This window comes from Colletotrichum gloeosporioides (genome assembly GCF_011800055.1).
Source record: "Colletotrichum gloeosporioides strain Lc1 chromosome Unknown consensus_118, whole genome shotgun sequence".
Classification (NCBI taxonomy): domain Eukaryota; kingdom Fungi; phylum Ascomycota; class Sordariomycetes; order Glomerellales; family Glomerellaceae; genus Colletotrichum; species Colletotrichum gloeosporioides.
In genome coordinates this window covers 50,151-69,050 of record NW_025544763.1, presented here as the reverse complement: position 1 = coordinate 69,050, position 18,900 = coordinate 50,151, and the positions used below count along the sequence as shown (strand labels likewise).

Here is an 18,900-nt window from a genome sequence, read left to right as displayed (position 1 = left end):
TCAATCCGAGGCCATCTTAGGCTTCACCTCATAGACAAAGTCCTCAGCGGGCGTCAGGTGATCCATAATAGACCGCTTGCTAGACTTCTGGATGTACGGTTGGGGTCCCTCGTAGTCACCCTTGAAAGATAGACTGCCAGGTCCCTCGTAGGCTTTGACAGTACTCAGAACCTTCTTGTCAAATCCAACGACATCACCACTGATAGTGTTGTTGGCGTTGGCAGTCGACCCGTTCACACATTGACCGTCTCCCCATGCAGCCTGCGCCGTAGTATTCCAGATCGCAACCGGATCGACAATCATGTCCGCCGTGTAAAATAGACGGCAGTTTGATGCCTCGTACTTGAACTGTTCCGGATAACCGTTGAAGTCGTCGCGTGCGTACGCGTTACGGTAGTTGAAGGATCCAGCCTCTGCGAGAGCGGGCAATAATGGTGGCTCTTCGATACTGGGAAGCATATCGAAGGCAGCCTCGAGGTACTCTGTAAAATTACTCTGAGAAGCGTTGAGGCCGACCTGCGCAACGAACTGCTGCAGGTTGACGAAGTTGAGCACTTGAGCGCCCTCTACACCACCAATAACCTGCATTGCCGACTCCATGGGGCGGCCGCCAAGGGTGATGGACCGGACTCCCTGCTCGCGAACCAGCAGGCCAGTGAAGATTGTGCAGGTCGAAGCGCATTGGCCATCTGTGATGACGACAATATTTTCGGGATCAAATACTTGCTCCTCCGTGCTGAAGTCGAATTCTTGGCTGAGATTGTATCTCAGGAGGTGGGTCACATTTTGTTCTCCGATGAATTGCGGTCCATAAAGGTCAGCCCAAGAATCGTATGCCTCATGATTCTCGTTGTAGACAGAGGTGACTGCGTCGAAAAGAATCTCTGGGGCAACCTTCTCAGCTGTGATACCGAGGGCATCCAGGGCGGCGTTGGCGCGAAGACGGTTTCCGTCCCAAATATCGGCTTTGGGAAACAGTTGGTTGTAGAGCTGATATCCGGCAAAGATGAGACCACCGGGGTTCGCTTGCATGTCGATGATCAACTTTGTCTTGCCAGCGTCCTTGGCCTTTTGCAAGAACTCCGACACCACTGACTCGGCCTCAAGAGTCTCAAAAGTACCGTTGATCTTTGTCTCGGGGATTGTCCACGGAGAAAAGGCGGGGATGGAAAGCACGGCAATGTCTTCGTATTCACTGCCATTCATGAAGTATCCAGAGATCCAGTCGTGAGCGTGCTTGACAATGGGTACAGGGTAGCCTCTCAGCTGGGTGCTTGTCGGCGTCGCTGATGACGTAGACGACGCTGTAGAGCTCAACGAGGATGACGAGGTTGGGGTCGCTGTGACAGGCAGCTCAAAGTATTCGTGGATCACCCCAGCAGAGCCGATATAGTCGACAACCTCCACCGAGATCGAGGCAACAAGAGTATCGTTGAAGGTCGTGCCGTTGGTGAATTTGATCACCTGGACGTCGGGGGACTGGCCAGGAAACCTGGGGACGAATCCATCCCCTGATCCCATTGCGAACTGCGCGGGGTTGACGAACAACGAGTTGTACTGGGCATCGGGATCTTGACTAAGCGCGCGCCATGCCTGCGCCTCGAGGAATTCCACAATTGGGACATCATCGATGCTTTCGATGTCGTACACATCAGTGTCATTAGCGACAAATTGCTCAAAGTCACTCCGAAGGTAGACTCTAGGAAGAGCAGTGGCGTTGTCGGCCACAGACACCACGGATGAAAGGCTGCCGAACTGGAAAACGTCTAGGATAGCGGGTTTGTATATGAAATGACCATCTGAGGCTTGGATGAACTACTTGGATATTAGCACCTCTCACACATCCAGCAGAGGCAAGTGATGTGAACGTACCAAGTAAGACAGCTCGAGCGCAAAATCCACTTGACTGTCATATTCATCGTTGGAGAGCTTCGCTCGGATCTGGCCGAATCCAGACAAGACATCCACACCCGGGATGAGATAGAAGTCAGGAGGGGCCGCGAGGGGTTCCAGTGTACTTTGGAAATTAATGTAGGGTTCCAGATAGTTGAGGAGGCCCATATCGTTTTCCTTGTCCACTGGAACCGACTTGAGACAGTTGTAGGCTATGGACGGAAGCACAAAAGCCCTTGTCGCCTCGGGCTCCGCCGACATGAATGCTTCAGCCCGTGATTTTGCAATGGCACAAGGCGTATCCTCTGTGGAATGCGGCTGCGGCGCCGTCGTTGTGGCGTGGTGGTCGTTGGCAACTGTGGTACTGACAGCTGCTGCGGCAGCGGTGCCAGAAAGGCTCAGGGCCCAGATAAGTGAACGCATGATGGGTGTCGCAAGCCAGTGTCTGGGCTTCAATATGAGAAATGTTTATCAACAAAAAGTCAAAGAACTAAGACGGTGGTAATTGTTGAGGTTATTGTTAATTATCCAGACTGAGAGAGGATTTCCTTCGGACCTTATATACAGACTGTCAATCGGCCGAGAAGTGTCCCACTCCACGAATTCGGCGCTCTGCTTGGATTGACTCCACACCTATACACGCTTGGGGAACAAAACCGACACAGAGAGCCTGGCATCCTGCGCGAGATGGGCATTCGGGGTTTCATCGCACAAAGGACTGAATTCGGGAAAGCGTGGCACGAGTCTGCGCTACTGGCTTTAGCACGCAGACGGCGTTGCCGTTGATGTTCATGAAGGGCCCACCACGACATCATAAGCCCTAGCAGACAAACAGCATCAGCACTTGAAATACCGATGGGGTCTTTTTGAATCCTTCAAAGGATGGCGCGGAGGTTATTTCGGTAAGCACATTCAGGGCGCAGAGCTTATGTCGGCAAGAACCCGCCCGAAGGCAATGACAGAAGAATGCTCTCCTAGGCCCAATGCACGAAATGGACAGGCTCGTGGGTTGCGAGGTAGGCATATCCGGAAGTTCGTGTTGGGGGGGATTGGAAAGTAATTCAAAACGAAGTTCGCTGGAATGACTTCGCTTAGCCTACGCACCTAGCGGTATGGAGGTTACTCTTGAAACGATATGGGAATGTTTAAAATGCTTATTTTATTGGCAGAGGGAGCAAGACACCGAGGAATGCGGTCCACTGAACTTTGGCATTCATGCAAAACCGCCGAAACTGTACTAGGCATCTCGAAAATGAAAAATGCCAGCTTCGACATTGTTGAACGGATGAAGAGGTGTAGAAGAAGGCCGGAGTTGGGCGTTGGGTTTACTTGACCCATGAGCGCACCCGTAAAAGGCTTGTATGACAATCTACTTACCTTGGGTCACCGAGAATTGTCAACCTCGATTTCAAGATTCCAATTGGGTCTCGGAAAATCCTTCATGACTTGGTAGCTCGCAAATTGTCGTTGCAGTAAAGCGCTTATCTTGAACTGATCGTTGACGTCAGACAGCCCCAACATCGCACCAAGGTCGACGTGACAGCGGGCAAGCTCCTCAGCGGGCTCTATGGATGCTAAAACGCTAGGATTTAGCGTTGGCCCGTCCCGCAATCGCTTCATCGAACGACTCGCGCCCCGGATATCCTGAGCTGGCACTTGATGAGACAACTCACCAACCTTTGGTGGCGGTGGCTTCCAGCGCCCCCCGCCAAGAACTACGGTTCGCATTTCGATCCCTCTCGTACCTGAGTGCTTGCTGGCCATTGAGCCTTACATCTGGGGAGAAGCTCGCGGAATGCCCCTAATGTGGTAAAGCTGCAAACTAAGGAGATGCAATTGACGTAAATGGCGCCAGGCAGACGGGAACTTCGGATATACTCCGGGCATATTAGACATCGATCGGCTGAACGCTTGATTACATCATCGTTCAGGACCGCTCCTACGAATGATCTAAATTCATTATGATACTTATACCTAGATTTAAACCCCACGTGCGTGTTAAATAAAGCATTAACGAAAATCACACGATGTTTGAAACTCGAGCTGGCGACCGCTCACCGAACGCTTTAGGAGTTAAGGCGTGCTGCACGCGATTGTTGAGACAAAAAGGCAGAAGACATACAACACCGGGCATTCGCCGGTCGTCACCGACCCGACTACTACTCCAGCCCTCNAGATCGGTAAAAGAACATACAACACCGGGCATTCGCCGGTCGTCACCGACCCGACTACTACGCCAGCCCTCATTGGCTTATCTATGGGAGAGCGGACGGGATCCCGAGTTCTCCAGTGGGTATGGTCGTATGTTACAAATCACGTGCTTACTTTTCCTCATGAGGCGCATACGCCGAGGTCTCCTACGCAGACGGCCGAGTTCGCGAAAGCCTTGTCTTACAATAAAACACGGACGACGGGCTCCTTGAGCTTAGCAGCTTGATCGCATGACATTAATTGCGCCAGCTGAATCATTCCTGCAACATTAGCTGCTTTATATCTAAACACCAAGTGCAAATCAGACGAAAATCGGTCGTGGCCAAGTCCTAACTATCGACACCTCGATTGCCAACTTCGACTCAAAGTCAGCAGCTGGGCGAGGCTGCAACCTTTTTAGTGAATCTGTTGGAATCGGAATGTATCTACGTTGAATTTGCTGCCTGCAGTTTGAATGTGCTACGCTTGAGCTGATGGATTGTCCGGGACACCTCAACGTCACTGCCGGAAGATTCAAGTATACGCCCAAAATGTTTGTCTTCTGCCATTGAAGTTAATGAGCAAATGGGCTCGTCAAGATGCCCTCACCCCCAAAAGTTCCGCCAGCATTTCTCCCTCTTGGAACACATGTCTCGGCTAACCCGTCTTTCGGATTGCAACGCTCCGCACCATGCCCGATCGATTCGAAGCCGCCGCCTAAGTAAGACGTCTTTTCTTGGTCTCATCTTGGATTATCTTAGACACGCTCTTGTGGCATCTGATGCGTGCGTCTGGGAAGGTTCGACGAAGGCTGTCCTCCATGTCTTTGACCTTGACAAATGAAAGCCCATTGTCGCAGCTTATCTCAATCGAGACCCAAGTGTATTCCTCCGGTTCGTACGCAGGCTGAGCAGTACCTTTCAGTTCATCGGAGTCGACGGCGGGGACTTTGCTCTTGGAGTCTTCGGGAGATGCAATGCTTGTGCGGATAAGTGGGATGTTGGGCTCAGCATCTGGTGTGTGGTGTCAGTGAGGGTCGTTGGGGATGGAGAATCATAGAGGAGACTGACTGATCTCGGACTTGATAGCTTTGGGCGTGGAGCATACATTGACGGCCGTGTTGCCTACGGGAATCGGCGCGTAATCCAGAGCGGGAGCCATGATCTAGGCGTGATTCAGACGATCTTGGTAGACGTTTGGGAGGGTTAGACAGGCCAGGCAAGATCGTTGGAAGGTGAAGTAGGAGGCTCGCTGTAGTATTGGGAGCTTCGGAGAGAATGCGAACGAATAGAAGAGCGCGTCCGAGGATGGAAAGACGGTCGGTTTCGAGTGGCAGATGGTGACCAGAAGCTGACTGGAGGAGGAGAAGTTGGAAGGGAAGAACATTTGAGGGTGGGCAAGGTTTAGAGGGAGGTACGGTCGCTTGTCACGTTCGAGGTGTCACGTTCGAGGACACTAGGAAGGTGCCCCTGGAGGCGGGAGAATGTATTGTAGGAAGGAGCAAGTCCGTCCCAGACACGTCTTGCCAACGCCATCATTTCTTTCTCATCACATGAGTGACTTCTGGTGCACTCACCAGATTGCACCTACCCTCCTCGTATGACGGCTTGCCTGCGTGACTTCACGCCGTTGCGCTCGACTGTGGCCTCATTCTTGGTGTCTTTCATTGGGGCAGCTTGCTTTGGGTTTCGTCGCAGCCATTTCCCTGGCCCATGCTCGTTGAAAGCCAGACGAAGGCTTTCCTGGGTCTTTCAGATCTGACTGGCATAACAGGTGCAGTGCCATCGAAACTAGTAGTCACTGTCAAGAGCGAGTGCTGGCCAAGAAGCCGATTCACCGTGGCCAAAGAACAGTTCCTGAAGTGGGTGCAGACAGTAGTAATTATTGTCGAAGGAAGCCAGTCTAAATAACTACATGTACATCTCACGCGCTCTCTGTAGGGTGCTATGCGCCACAGCTAGTGTCGCGAATACATTCGTCGTGGTAATTTGTCCTTCACTTTCGCTCCATATTGTCCTCTCTTTTACGAGCCAGTCGACAAGAGAATCAACCGCCGAACCAAAATCATTCCCCCACAGAAATGCCTCAAACACCCCCGGAACATCATCACCACTCTCAACGCGGGGTAGACAATGACGCGGACCGCCCAGCCTCCGTACCGCATCGTCAAAAAGCCCAGGTTCATGGAGCATAAAATATGCTACCAGAGAAGTGACAAGACGTCCAGCCTGGCATCCATGCTTTTGGCCCTCCTGTAGACGTTCTATGCGCCCTCCGTTGCTGAGATTGCGTGAGCAGAAAGGCAGCCCTGTCGGAGCCCAGCAGGTATAACAACCCACTCGTGGCGGAAAGCAGAACCTGTCTTTGAGAAGATCACGTAGGCGTTCGACCGACTCTGATCCTCTTGCAAGCGGGCATTCCGCCTTTGGGTGCTCGGCGCTGCTGAGAGGAATGTTGGGGTCGGTTCGCGAAGATGTATAGCAGTACAGACATCTTGGTCGGGTTTTCTCTGGATTGAATAGGAAACAAGCGTGGTAAAAAACACCCAAGGCGTCTTCCCGCGTTACACTATTCAAAGTTGAATGTGTGTGGTTGCCGTCGATACCAGATTCAGGTCTTGCTCGCTTTCGACAAGATTGAGGTGCCAGGGACGGTGCACTGGTACTTACTTGTAGTTTTTGGTATTCTGCGATTGAAGACCCTCCGTTTTCCATGTTTTCGGGAGGCCAATGGTTTCGGACAGTCATGTTCAAAGTTTGACAGTGCTTTTGCATGCAAAGGTCGCAAAGTGCAGGTCCGTATTGCTCGAGACACGTTGGAACTTCGATACCAATCAGATACTTGGTCAAATCCTTGCTTCGGCAACTGCCTCGAAAGAAATTGAACAATGCCGGGTGAGATATTGCCATTCTACCCACACTGTCTGACAGGTAGATACTCATGATACGTGCTGGGCCGTCAGGCTCAACCTGCAGTGTCAAGGGTATCGCGCACTCGGGATTGTCGTAGTTGATGATGAGCGACACGTCTTGAAGGTCAAGTGCCGTCATGTGTTGTGAAGAAGCGAATATGGTCTGCTTTTGGGAAGTGCGCCATGCATGGAGTCTGCAGCGTCGTTCTTCTGGAGGGTCTGCCGAGTCAAAATAATGACACCCGTATTCAGCAGCCAAGACGATGGCCTGAGAATGACTTGCGGTCAGAACGACAGCAAGCTGCCTCTTTTGAGTTTCTCTTGCGGCGGAAGGTTTGGCTGCAGCATCGATTGCCGCGTGAAAGTGATTGAGAGCGGTGGAAAGGCCTTGTCGCATCAGAAAACCGTTTTGGCTCCCCACTGCGCTATACACCGTCTTCGAGGTATTCATCGGAAGGCGAATGCAGTCGTAGTAGGGTTCGGCATCGTATTGTCTGCGGAAGTCGTCGACTGCTGATGGGGGCAGAAGACGTGTTATGAGGACCCTTGCCAGTCGGCAGCGGCGCTCAAGGTAATGCTCAAGGGTGGCTATCAATCCGAATTGACCGTACTCGGATTGACCGTGATGACAGTCAAACTTCGGGTAGGAGAGCTCTGAGTTCTCGACGATGATGGCGTTGATCAGCCGGCCCCGAACAAAGTCAAGGAAAGAAGGATCGGGTATAATTGAAGGAGAGAGTACCACACAAGTGCCGGCTTGGGCTTCCAAAAGCGAGGGCATCTGCCTGTAGACATTCCAATCGATGGCATGATAACCGGCGTCCTCCAGCGTGCGCACTGTCTCGACGTGACCGGAGGCATGGTGCGTCACAACAAGCGTGATGCTGTTGGGCGATGTCGTCCAGAGTCTGAGGGACTGCTTGCGAAGCACGCATTTGAGGTCGGCAGCGACAAAAATGGTGTCGCGCGGCGGCTGAGGCTCGTGATTAGCCATGCTCGACAGAGGATCCTAGCTTGTTGGGTCGAGCTTCGGCTAGACTTCGTAGACTGCCCGGTGAGAATGAAGAGAGGTTTTGGTAATTCATGGACGATGGGAGTTGTCTGAGGTACATAAGGTAGGTAGAAATGACACCGGCGTGGGAGAAGTTGCAGTAGCTGGGAAGGAGCACCTTGGTCTCAAGACCGGCGAAAAAGGTGCTGGCTTGCTAAGAGGAAGGCACCTTCTTGCCGTAGAGGAGATTTTGTGTTACTGCCTACCTGAGGGTACCAAAAAGGAAGGCATGGCATTTTGTGAAGAATTCTTTTGTGAAATTTAGGCTGTTACCAGCCGCAAGATTCCGCATTTCGCAGAGTTCCGTGTCTCTAGAAGTGTACATATTCTGTCGGGTGTGAAATAAGTGATTGGAGACCTGCAGAGTCGGTTCTATCCATGTATGAAAATCGGAGGTAGGTATCCCAAGCAGCCGAGCGTGGAAGGTTCCTAACGTACTTACTGTTCACATCTGCGTTGGCTGCAGGGAGTGGCTGCAATGTGAAATGTGGGGTTAATTCCGGTGTGCATCCAGTGACGTTCTAGGTAGGTACCTAGGTACGGTAGGTACCGTGCGGGGGGCTCTGCGGCGGCGGGCCCGTCGGTGCCTTCCTCAACACTTTCATCTCTCCTCCCTACCATAGGTGTTCACCAAGCAACATCTCCCGAGTTCTACCTACCGACGAGACGCTAATCCATCGACAACGAACTCCCGCTCGTGGACGAGTGCACAATGGAGGCTGTTGACCCTGGCTTCGTCGAGGAACTCCATGCCGACCTGGCGCGCAAATACAGAACCCACGCCGCCAAGCTCGAGACAGCATGGCGTTCTTTCGACAAATCGCAGCGAACACGATGCTTGAAAGCCGGCGCAGCAAACGGTGACATCTTGCGACACCCGTTGGATACGAGCCTTGGCAACGTGTACAAATTTATTCCAGAGTGGAATATTCGCGACCTTACCGAACCCGACTCAGACCTCCTCTTGGACCTTCTCAAACACCGTGCCACTCTCTCACTGGAGGAGCAATACTTCCGAGGCTTGGACGGTAGCGACGGCGATCACGACCATATTCTCATGATGATGAGAACCAAACGACTGCGCCACGTCGCTTCTTTCGAGAACTGCTTCACTACGTTCATGGATAGCAAAACTTCCCAATACGGGCGCTCGTTCCGTCTTTTACGCGATATCGATCAATGTTTGTCGGACCTGGAACCGGCCTTCCGAGCAGGTGTCTGCGTCCCTCAGTCAGTCGGCGAACTCATTTTGCAGAGGCAATTGTACATGCTGCAGTGCCTAAATATCGTGGTTGAAGACGTTCTAGAGATTGGCTCCCGAACCCGGAACCAGAACCAGCGACCAAAGAAAAACAGCAACGACGCAACACTCAGCAGCCTCTCCAAATTGTCTGTTCAAGATGTACCCACCAAAGTCGCAATACCAGATATCGCCGCAGACGCCCGCGACCGGAGCGCGACACTCCTAGAACGGGTAGAGATGTTGTCGGCAGAGCCCGTCGTTCTCGCTTATTCCACCAACATGGCTTTCTTCAGCCGCACAGGTCTTGTCCCCGACGAAAAGGGCCGCAGTCTTCCTGTCCACACCGACAAACATATCAGCGGCGCCGTTTTCGAAGCCGTTCATGGCGAGGTTCAAGCCGCGGCAATTTGGGCCTACATCACCCGCTTGATCGAAGCCCTCGAAATGTCGGACCGCGACAAGATGTACCGCACCCTCATCCTGCAGGATCTTGCAAACGTGTGTCAGTTGGAGTATGAACGCACGCAGGCTCTGTTCCGGCGTCATGTCGCCACCGGCGCTGGCCCCAGACGATTCAAGCGCGTCTCCAATGCCTACGACAACGCAGGCAACGCCCGTCTCGCCATGAAGGGCAAGCCCGAAGACCTAACAAGAAGCGATCCCTTGTTCAGCTATCTTCTTCGTCTCTGCCAGCCTAGCACTGCACCCTCCAATGTTACGGGTTGGATGAAAAAGCTAGGCGATCTGTACACGGCCCATCCACCAGAGCGTGAAAGACTGGACGAACGCCAAGCCGACGCGCTCTTCGACCTGGCCGTCATCGTTGGGCTCGTTCAGGACCTGACATCTGCTGTTACCCTCCCATCCTGTTCAAGTAAGAAGGGACGAACGTTCGTCAGAAAATGGCGAGAGTTGGAGGCAGAGCTGTCATCTTTGAAACCCGAAATCGACCTGCGTGACTACGCCGTGCCCATTGACAATCTCCTGGAACCTGGGATGGCCGAGGGAGCTCTCGCAGCCCTTGAGGAGTTCGTAGTGGCTAACACCGGTACAAAGATCGGTTTTCTCTACCAGGATCTCATCAACGAGTGCTTCGCTGACCTCGAATGTCGATATGAGCTAATGAAGATCGACAAGGCGAAGAACACACTGCCAGCAGCTTCTATTGATTCGACCGTCGTTGAACCCAAAGAGGCCATGATTAGTCGTTGGAGGGAAAAGCTGAAGACGCGTCCGTCCCAAGCATCTACTTACGAGCTGAACCCCCAACATTCCGTGCCCGCAGAGCATTCACAGCCTAGCGCATCATCGGAGACCATTCAAGTCAGCGCGTCGACTGCTGACTTCTTTACCAACCTGTTCTCAAAATCCCAAGCACGGAGATCGACGACTTGGACATCGTTCGAGACTGCCATGGCAGAGCTTGGCTTCTCTGTCTACCCTCGGTACGGGTCCGTGTACACCTTCCGGCCCCCCATGCAGTTCAAAGTCAAGAGACCTTTGACCATTCATCGCCCGCATCAGTCGCAAATTGAGGGATACAGACTTCTTATCCTTGCACGGCGGTTGAATCGGACGTACGGATGGAGTGAGGAAACTTTCAAGCTTCAGTGAGGGCATTGGAGTTGCTGGAGCCCAAAGATTGATACTACGAGGACGGAGAAGGACACTCAATAAAATGCAAAGGAATAACACAGTCGAGGCTTCACTCGTTGGTATTAAAAGGTCTTCTGAACTCCAACAATGAGTGACTTTGAGTTGAGAAGGGAGGCGGGGTTCAACACAGCCCGACTCAAAGAGATTGGCTGCGAAGAAAAAAAACCAACAAGATGTAAAGGGATGAGGAACATGCTTTCAGCTTTTGCTGAGTTACTAGTGGATTGCTTTGAAGAATGTCTAACCAATGGATCTTGACTGAGAAAGTTGCCGCAGCCAAGCTCAGGCGATTGAACCAGTAAAAGGTTTGGGGTTTGTTGAATCAACTCCCAGTAGCACCAATTTCCTGATGTTTGGCCAATAAACAAAACACTATTCCATTGCTATGTACCAGTGTCAGCCACTCACGGATGGGCACCCCGTTCATCTCACTATTTGAAGAATTTGAGGCCGATCAGATTCAAATGCCTCGTCTCCTCCGTCGTTAGCGAAGCCACTTAGACACGACGTTGTCCCCCTGCTCAGTTTCCTTCTGAACTCTACACTGAGGTACAGGCCCAAGTCTCGCACTCTTCTTTGGAAAATCATCAGGCGTATTCTTTCGAAAGGTGCTCTGCGAAAGGCTGTCGGAATTATGATATTGCCACCGTTGCACCCCGTGCGATTCATACCGGTGCCTGCCAATATGGTGCGATCAACATTTGTTTACCGTGCCTTGGTTCGCAGCAATATTCAACGCAAGTCTCAATTCAGCAATGACATTTGACTACCCATTTGTCCGTGCTTGAGATTGCTGCTCACTCAAACACCTTCATCCAATTCATCAACTCTTTCCAATTTATGCATTGATGCTCTGTGCCAAAGCCGGTGACACCATTGAGTGTGGTGTTCGCAATTTCAATCGTCAAATCCTACCAAAGGTGTTAGCTGGAATTTTCCCATTCAGACAAACGGGTCGTCTATGACGACGGCTATGACAGAAACCTACCGGCTTGCACATGATGGCCTGGCGCAAAAGATCAAAACAGTGCCCCAGGTGATACATGTCATGCGCCCCATTGATTTCTGTCGCCTTGTCCCGTCTCCCATGGCTCGACGATGCTGTGTCCGACTTGTTTCTGTCTTGGCCCATTATATCTGGACGCGTTTCGTAGAGCGCCCGACGAAGCATGTCAAGGCAGTGGATTTGATGAAATACAGCCAGACAGCTCTCTTTCGGTGCAATCTTCGGGTGTGTAAAGAAGCCGCCTCGTTCGGGGAGGAGGGATGACCAAGCCTTGTCGACCTTTGGCGATGGAGGCATCGCATAAGTCAGATCAAGGAGGAATGTTTGAGGGGCGGTCTTCACTGCCGTGTTGTCAGTTGCAACATGTCCACATCTTGCTACTGCTTTCAGTATTATCTCATTGACCCACGACGCATCTCTTCCCGTAGGGGCTCTTCGCCGTATAACGCACTGTCGCTGTTGAGCCGGGAGGCGTTATTGCTGACTACGGCGACGAAGACAAGGAGTAGAGTGTAAATGACGTGAACCTTTGCACGATTCCAATTTCGCTTGTACCAATGTCGTTCATCGTGTTGACCCTGTGTCTCTTCTTGTGCAATCTTTGAATATTGATGAGAATCAAGCCAGAATGACATTGCGGCGCTTCCAAAACGTCGAAGAAAAGGTAGAGGGAAGGAAAAATGTCTCGGGCAATTGCGATAGACGCCAGCAAAATAATCTACCCGAAAGTCTCACTGACTTCCACTCGCACCGTGGCAGGTGAGTGGAAGAAGATGCAGACGGAAACTCAATATGTAGAGTTGGAGACGAGAATTTGTCTAGTGAAGCTTGATCTTTGAGAATGCGAATCTTTCTCACGACGTTCCAGACCATGTTTGGGAGAGTTTTATTATATTTGCACCAAATAACATGGCAAAAACTTGTGATACGGACACTGGCGAGTCCGGTGGCTAACACGGCCAAGATTTCCACGTTCCGTCATTTTCGGGTGTTGAAGCTTCCTGTCGATCATACAGTCGCAAGGATTGGGCTCCGAACGTGGGGTAGGTGAGCACGCCGATCATCCGTTCCCATAATGTCAAAACAATGGATCAGGTCGTTCACAAGATCATTAGTCCATATTCAGAGAGTTTAGTGGACCGATCAGTTCATCGCAGTATCGTTCAAATGGCCACATGGACGTGATACTTCGCCATTTTGACCACCTCGCACCTTTCGGAAGCTTCAGAGGGACCCGGCCGGCAGATAGGCGGGGCTGCGCCACTGTCGCAACCGCCCCGGATGTGGAACTTCCAATTTGATCGCTCGGCCCGGTAGGTCTTGGTGCCGTCAACTACCCGCAAATCTCTTGTTTGACGGCGAGCCGGGCATGGCCCATGTCGGCGGCCGCAGTCGCTTATCCGGAACCATGGGCGGGAAGACGAAAAGATTGGCAAAAGGCTTCTGTCCATTATGTCGAGGTCACGGTCGTTTGTTTCATGCAACTTTCTCTTGTTCCCCCGGTTCCTCTATCGTATCACAGCAACACCTTGGCCCAGAGCATTCCTATCGCAAACACGGTGGGGTTCTCCACCACCTCACCCATGATTCCAGCCACGAACGAAAACAATTCTCCTCCGCCTTCCTCGGCTCTGTGCCTACATATGTAGGCGACCACGGTAATGAACCACAACGATAGCTGATAACATGCCACGAACGACAAGACCGTATGGGCAAGGGGCCCAGCTCGAGGTACGGGCAGCATGTTTGCGAGCCCAATAGAATCTCGCTGGCCAAGGGAAGATCGGCCCGAGCGTCCGAGTGCCACGCGTGTTTGAGGTGTAAGTCCAGAAATCCTGGCCGCGGGTGATCTAAGTGCTGATCGCTCCTGGATCTTAGGCGATGTAAAGCGGATTGGTCCGCCCTGGAAAGTGGTAGTTACGAGAGCATTGGCCGTTGTAGTCTGGCTAGGCCTGGGCCCCGGTCGGATTGATCCGTCTTCACTATCCGTAGAGAGCTCAATTACCCTGACGCGTCGGTTCGGTCTGTTTGCGCGTGACAACGGGAAGGAGAGTGTTTGGTGGGTTCGCAGGCGCGATTGTGTGACTTGATTCTGCTGGGACGACGGTCGTTGTGGCATGGCAACGGGAATTGCTTGTGAGGATGAAGCCGATGAGATGGTTTGAGGATTGGGCGATCGAATGAAGAAAGACGGGCGTTTATGAGCTTCCTCAGGGAGAACATGAGGATTACTGATCCTCCATCGTTATACGCATCATCAGAACAGCGGTGAGTTCGACATTTGCCGGAGTATGCCCACATGTCTTGGTGTTCATTGTCCGAGATGAGACAGTGTTTGACACGGGCCTAAGCCACGACAATCAGATAACCAAGGATTCAGTTACAATGAAAGAAGGCTTAATGACGAAGTTCCCTGTAAATGGCATTCAAGTCATGGATTAGGTTGAGTCCCTACTCAAGAGACCAAAGGACAGACGATTTTGTCCCATAGATCGACAGTGCAACCGTTCCATCAGGTAGTTGACCCATTTCCATGGAATCAGGAATTCGAGGAACCACTCAGAGTAGATTTGCAATGGAATGGTCGCAGCATTAATCCCTGGCTCTTTTCGTTCGTTCGCTTGCGGTTCGATTTCCGTCGAATCTGCATGTACCCGTTGACGGTGGCTTGATCTTTGCCGTCGCGAGCCACTCAGTGCGATGCTAGCTGGTCATCTTCAACGGGTTAAATGACAAGCAACACTACTATGCAGAAGCTTTGACTGAGACATACATCAGCAAGAAAATGGTTTTTCGGCGGATACTGACCCAAAATACCACCATCATCAATCATGATACGAAATGGGAACTTGACAAGGGCAGATTCGTGCGTAAATGTCTCTAGACATTGCACGGGCAGTACTGCCACTTGCACTGCTGAGAATATTAGGGATAGTTGTCGAGAGCCAGTCACACACCCCTTCAGTCTATGAGGTTCCGAGATGTAAAGAGCCTGAATTACTCTTCGCTGAATAATCAATGAGTACAGTACGAACCAAATATTCACCGAATGATACTTTCGAGGCAGTTCGAGAATTCAGATGGAACGCTCAATACATTATTGTGCAGGGGAGTGGGAGGTTGGCTTAGTTGTGAGGCTTCCCGACAGTTAAAGCACACTTTTCGTACTCGAAGAAAAGAAACGTTGGATTTTGTGTGTGGTGTAATCAATGCTAGAAAGCCAATGAAGATGATTCTCAATCATCCCAGCTCGCCGCAAGCTGAGTCGATACCTTCGAAATGAACTTATCCTGAAAGAATGGCCACCATTCCCCAGCCAGCAAGCACCAGAAACATATTTCGCAACTGACCCCTAGCCGGTTGATGGTTCTATCGCGACGCAAAGCCCAGTGTTCTGTTTTCCTTCCGACCTCTCTACACTATTCGAATTCGTAAGCCTCGCAAGGTAGAAACCAGCTCGAACTGTTTTTCCGATGTATCGCAAAACTTGACGAACATGCGCACCCTATGCGAGTACGGCTGCCAAAGTGCATGAAACCGAATTCCCAGGGATTTCTCCATGGCCTGAAGTCTCTTCGCGCTGCTTGGAATGTGGTGATTCAATGCGTTACTGGTGCGGTTGCGGCGCTGTAATTTCGGCCCTCTGCAGTCCTCGTCAAAGATGATTTCTTTGAGCGCGGGAATTGCCGCCATTGTATTGCGGTATGTGGTGTCGCGTCCACCAGCAAGAGCATAGACGAAGGCTCGAGGTCGCATTCTCAGGTGGATGTTATGGAATGCAGGCTGTAGATAGGCTAATTGCGCAACGAAATGGGCAACTCCTGGTCCTGGTCGATGGCTGATAACCACGTGGCAAGAGTCAAATGTATCAACACCTGGGAGCACTACAGCGAGAGCGAGTGGTTTGCCACGGTGAAAGACTTCGAAGTCTGGTAAAAAGGCCTTCAGCACAGTCTGTCTGAAAAGCTTACTGGTTTGGGATACGTCTCGAATCATCTTGAAGCGTAGCGATGCAAGACGCCTTTGACGGAAGTTGAGGTTGAGCTTTGGGCGTGTGTCGTTCCGGGAATCATAAGTCGCATTCCACGTCAATGGCTGAGCAGAAATTTCTGCATCATCTACCATGGTCTGGGCAATTAGAAGGACGACCTCGAGTGGGAGACACTTTGGCGACGTTTTCCCTGGTGTGTTATTTAGGCGCAAGCCTTCTCGATGGAACAAACGGGCTGACCTTCGGCAAGCCATGATTGTGAGGTCTGTTGTGGTTGATACTGACAGGATGCTGTGTTGCGCGTCTCTCAGAGAAGATTATCTTCAACTGCACAAAAGTGAATTAAGTATCCGAATTCATTTTCTCCGCTTACGGACTCTTGATCCATGAAGACCATTCCAGGAGATTCCGGGAAGGTGCGGTGTCGCAAAGAACAACAGCATGCACTCCGACTGACGGCGCTGGTAGTCGACTGAAAGGGAGGTTTCAAAGGCTATATACACCAAAGATAAGGCGCACAGCTCGTCTTTATCTACACTGCGTTGGCTCTGACTCCGTCAAAGCTACAAAACATGAGAACCTTTCCATTCGATTCGAATGGTTGGTCGCGAAGCATCTTGCTCTGACATAGCTGAAAACAGCTGTGTGTAAGCGGCCGGTATCTGTCATACCTATGTCTGGGTCCTTTGAGATCATTACTCAGTTGCCAAGTCCGGTCTTCTTGAGCGAGTAAATTTATTAACTGGCTGGCCCCGTGCTGACGTTCGGCCCGCAAGTCTGAGCCTGGCCTGGGAGATAACGCTAACGACATCTCAAGGAACTATCCTATCTTCGAGTTAGCTTAGAGAACCATCCTCGTAATTTCTTAAGAACTCCTTGACCAGCGTTGCATCGCTTCTGCGGGCCTATGTATGCTACACTGTATGGGAGGCGGACACGGCAAGGTCGCTCTTGGCTATGCAGGGGTTCGGAATGCGAAGTGCGGAGTGCGAGATGCGAAATGCGAAGTGCGAGGGTGAAGATGTCAGGTAGCAGGCACACACCCATATCAAGCACCACGCAGATTCACACCCACAAAAACTGGAATGTACTCATCTAGTACAAATACCCTCTCCTGCTAGGTAACTTAGTCTTTCTTAAACCGTATTCTGAAGACTCCCTTACAATACTTGCTTGCAATCCTTAAGTAGCCTTGAATTATAAACTAGAACTTTGATCGCCATCGTTTCCACCCCTTCTACGCATTGTCATGGCTCACACAACCATGCCCAAAGGCAATCATCAGCCTAGCCCTAGCACGCTGCAAAGGTGGCGAATCGACCGTTTCGTTAGAGCCTTCCAGCTGTTCGCCAGTGCTTTGATCGGTTTATCTGCGCCTTTACAGACCTTTGCTTTTGGGAACCTTGGTGCCAACAAAGCGTTTGGCAGTAGTGCCCTGCGACTTCTCGAATCTCAAGCGTCTTCGATCCGCGAGATGAACATGACGAGCAGCATCGCCTCCCGCGAGGGCCAACCGGTCGTCGCCATCAACCCCACAAACCCCGACAATATTGTTTTCGTCTCGACACGCTTCCATCCTCTGCCCGAACTTGAGCCTGTGGGGAGCTGCTTCCTGACCTACACGCTCGACCGCGGAATCACCTGGAACAACGTCACAGCGAATTACCCCTTAGGGACCGCTCCAAAGTGCGGCGAACCACAGGTCTTTGCCGACGCCAATGGAACGTTCTACCTCCTGAACAATCAAGTTCTCTCCGGCTTAGAAGACAACATGGCCGCCCATCCCCAACTATCAAAGTCTGTCGATGGAGGCAAGACGTGGGGCGTCCCATCTGTGACGCCGCTTTATATGCAAGGTGCGACAAAGCTGCGGGTTGATGTGGCTACGGGAAAGGTGTACGCAAACGGTGCGTCGTCTTGGGAGTATCCAGCAGCTGTGTCTGTCAGCTCTAACGGTGGCGAGACCTGGGCCGCCTTCAACCAAATCCCCGGTCCCGTCGACGTTTGCCTAGACTATCAGATTCCTGACCTACCTCCCATCTGTGGATTTCCCGGCAGATCGATTGCAGTACACGATGGAATTCTGGCTTCGGCTGCGGAGGGCTCAAATGGCCACCCAGAGATGTACGTGAGCCGTGATGAGTGCGTTACGTGGACGACGTTTCCCTTGACTGATAGCCGAGGGAATCTTGTGGCGAATGGCACCGGCCCGATGCTGGCTGTCTCTGGCATTGGTCTCCCCAGTGACCCGACGCCATGGGTGTCCGCCGACCCTACTGCAACGGGTCGTTTCGCGCTCATGGTCCCCCGCGACCTCACGCTAGAGATTTATATCACGGATAACGCGGGTCAAAACTTCACTGGTCCGGCTGTCATCCAAACTCCTGACGCTGACGTCTTGCGTTCGACTTCGGCCCAAATGGCCTACTTGGCGTGATGTGGCGCACTAACTCGTCGGGTGTCCTCGATGTTTACTCGACGGTATCTTTTGACGGCGGACGCAACTTTGCCGCACCAATCAAGGTTACGGCACAGCCACAGCCTGTTGGTCAAAATGGACAGCCAGGCGATCGAGCTTCTTTTGTCTCGCTCACTGATGCGTATGCTTACGTTGCCTGGTCTGACGGCCGCGATGGCCTACTGGACGCTGTTCTTGCTGAGGTACCCTTGGATTTCTTTCAAGCCATGGCTTAGGTTACCAAGGTATCTTAAAGTATCAGAAGTTTACATCATGGCGGCGTAGCTTCTGCGCAAATGCGAAGAGGGCTGTGTGAAATGTATCATCGAAAGCAGTCTCCTCACACTGGCCAGTACTATCAAATATTACAGGGTTGATCTATAGAAAGAGTCAGCTGAGAGCTAAGGCTTGATAATTGCTCTAAGAGCTATCGGGTTCTGACATGAAGACATTGGAGCCCATGGCTCTACCGCCTACGCCTTTGGGGTCCTTAAAGCAATC

The 18,900-nt window shown here is 51.7% G+C and overlaps 6 protein-coding genes across 6 annotated transcripts; 2 read left to right on the top strand and 4 right to left on the bottom strand.

The window, feature by feature from the left end:
* GCG54_00015673 (Peptidase S41 family protein ustP) lies at positions 1-2,316 on the bottom strand (the record flags this gene model as incomplete). Its single annotated transcript, XM_045415449.1, has 2 exons — positions 1-1,815; positions 1,873-2,316. The coding sequence occupies 2 exons, from the start codon at positions 2,314-2,316 to the stop codon at positions 1-3; spliced, it is 2,259 nt and encodes a 752-aa protein (XP_045256193.1).
* Positions 2,317-4,800: 2,484 nt separating this feature from the next.
* GCG54_00015672 (uncharacterized protein) lies at positions 4,801-5,244 on the bottom strand (the record flags this gene model as incomplete). Its single annotated transcript, XM_045415448.1, has 2 exons — positions 4,801-5,096; positions 5,154-5,244. The coding sequence occupies 2 exons, from the start codon at positions 5,242-5,244 to the stop codon at positions 4,801-4,803; spliced, it is 387 nt and encodes a 128-aa protein (XP_045256192.1).
* Positions 5,245-8,757: 3,513 nt separating this feature from the next.
* Positions 8,758-10,902, top strand: GCG54_00015671 (uncharacterized protein; the record flags this gene model as incomplete). Its single annotated transcript, XM_045415447.1, has 1 exon — positions 8,758-10,902. The coding sequence occupies one exon, from the start codon at positions 8,758-8,760 to the stop codon at positions 10,900-10,902; it is 2,145 nt and encodes a 714-aa protein (XP_045256191.1).
* An 839-nt stretch (positions 10,903-11,741) lies between these two features.
* GCG54_00015670 (Oxidase ustYa) lies at positions 11,742-12,585 on the bottom strand (the record flags this gene model as incomplete). Its single annotated transcript, XM_045415446.1, has 3 exons — positions 11,742-11,855; positions 11,933-12,291; positions 12,360-12,585. The coding sequence occupies 3 exons, from the start codon at positions 12,583-12,585 to the stop codon at positions 11,742-11,744; spliced, it is 699 nt and encodes a 232-aa protein (XP_045256190.1).
* A 2,779-nt stretch (positions 12,586-15,364) lies between these two features.
* Positions 15,365-16,075, bottom strand: GCG54_00015669 (uncharacterized protein; the record flags this gene model as incomplete). Its single annotated transcript, XM_045415445.1, has 1 exon — positions 15,365-16,075. The coding sequence occupies one exon, from the start codon at positions 16,073-16,075 to the stop codon at positions 15,365-15,367; it is 711 nt and encodes a 236-aa protein (XP_045256189.1).
* Positions 16,076-17,205: 1,130 nt separating this feature from the next.
* Positions 17,206-18,378, top strand: GCG54_00015668 (uncharacterized protein; the record flags this gene model as incomplete). The annotated part of the gene is made up of 1 exon (XM_045415444.1): positions 17,206-18,378. One exon carries the CDS (start codon positions 17,206-17,208, stop codon positions 18,376-18,378), a length of 1,173 nt encoding a protein of 390 aa, XP_045256188.1.
* Positions 18,379-18,900: the final 522 nt, after the last annotated feature.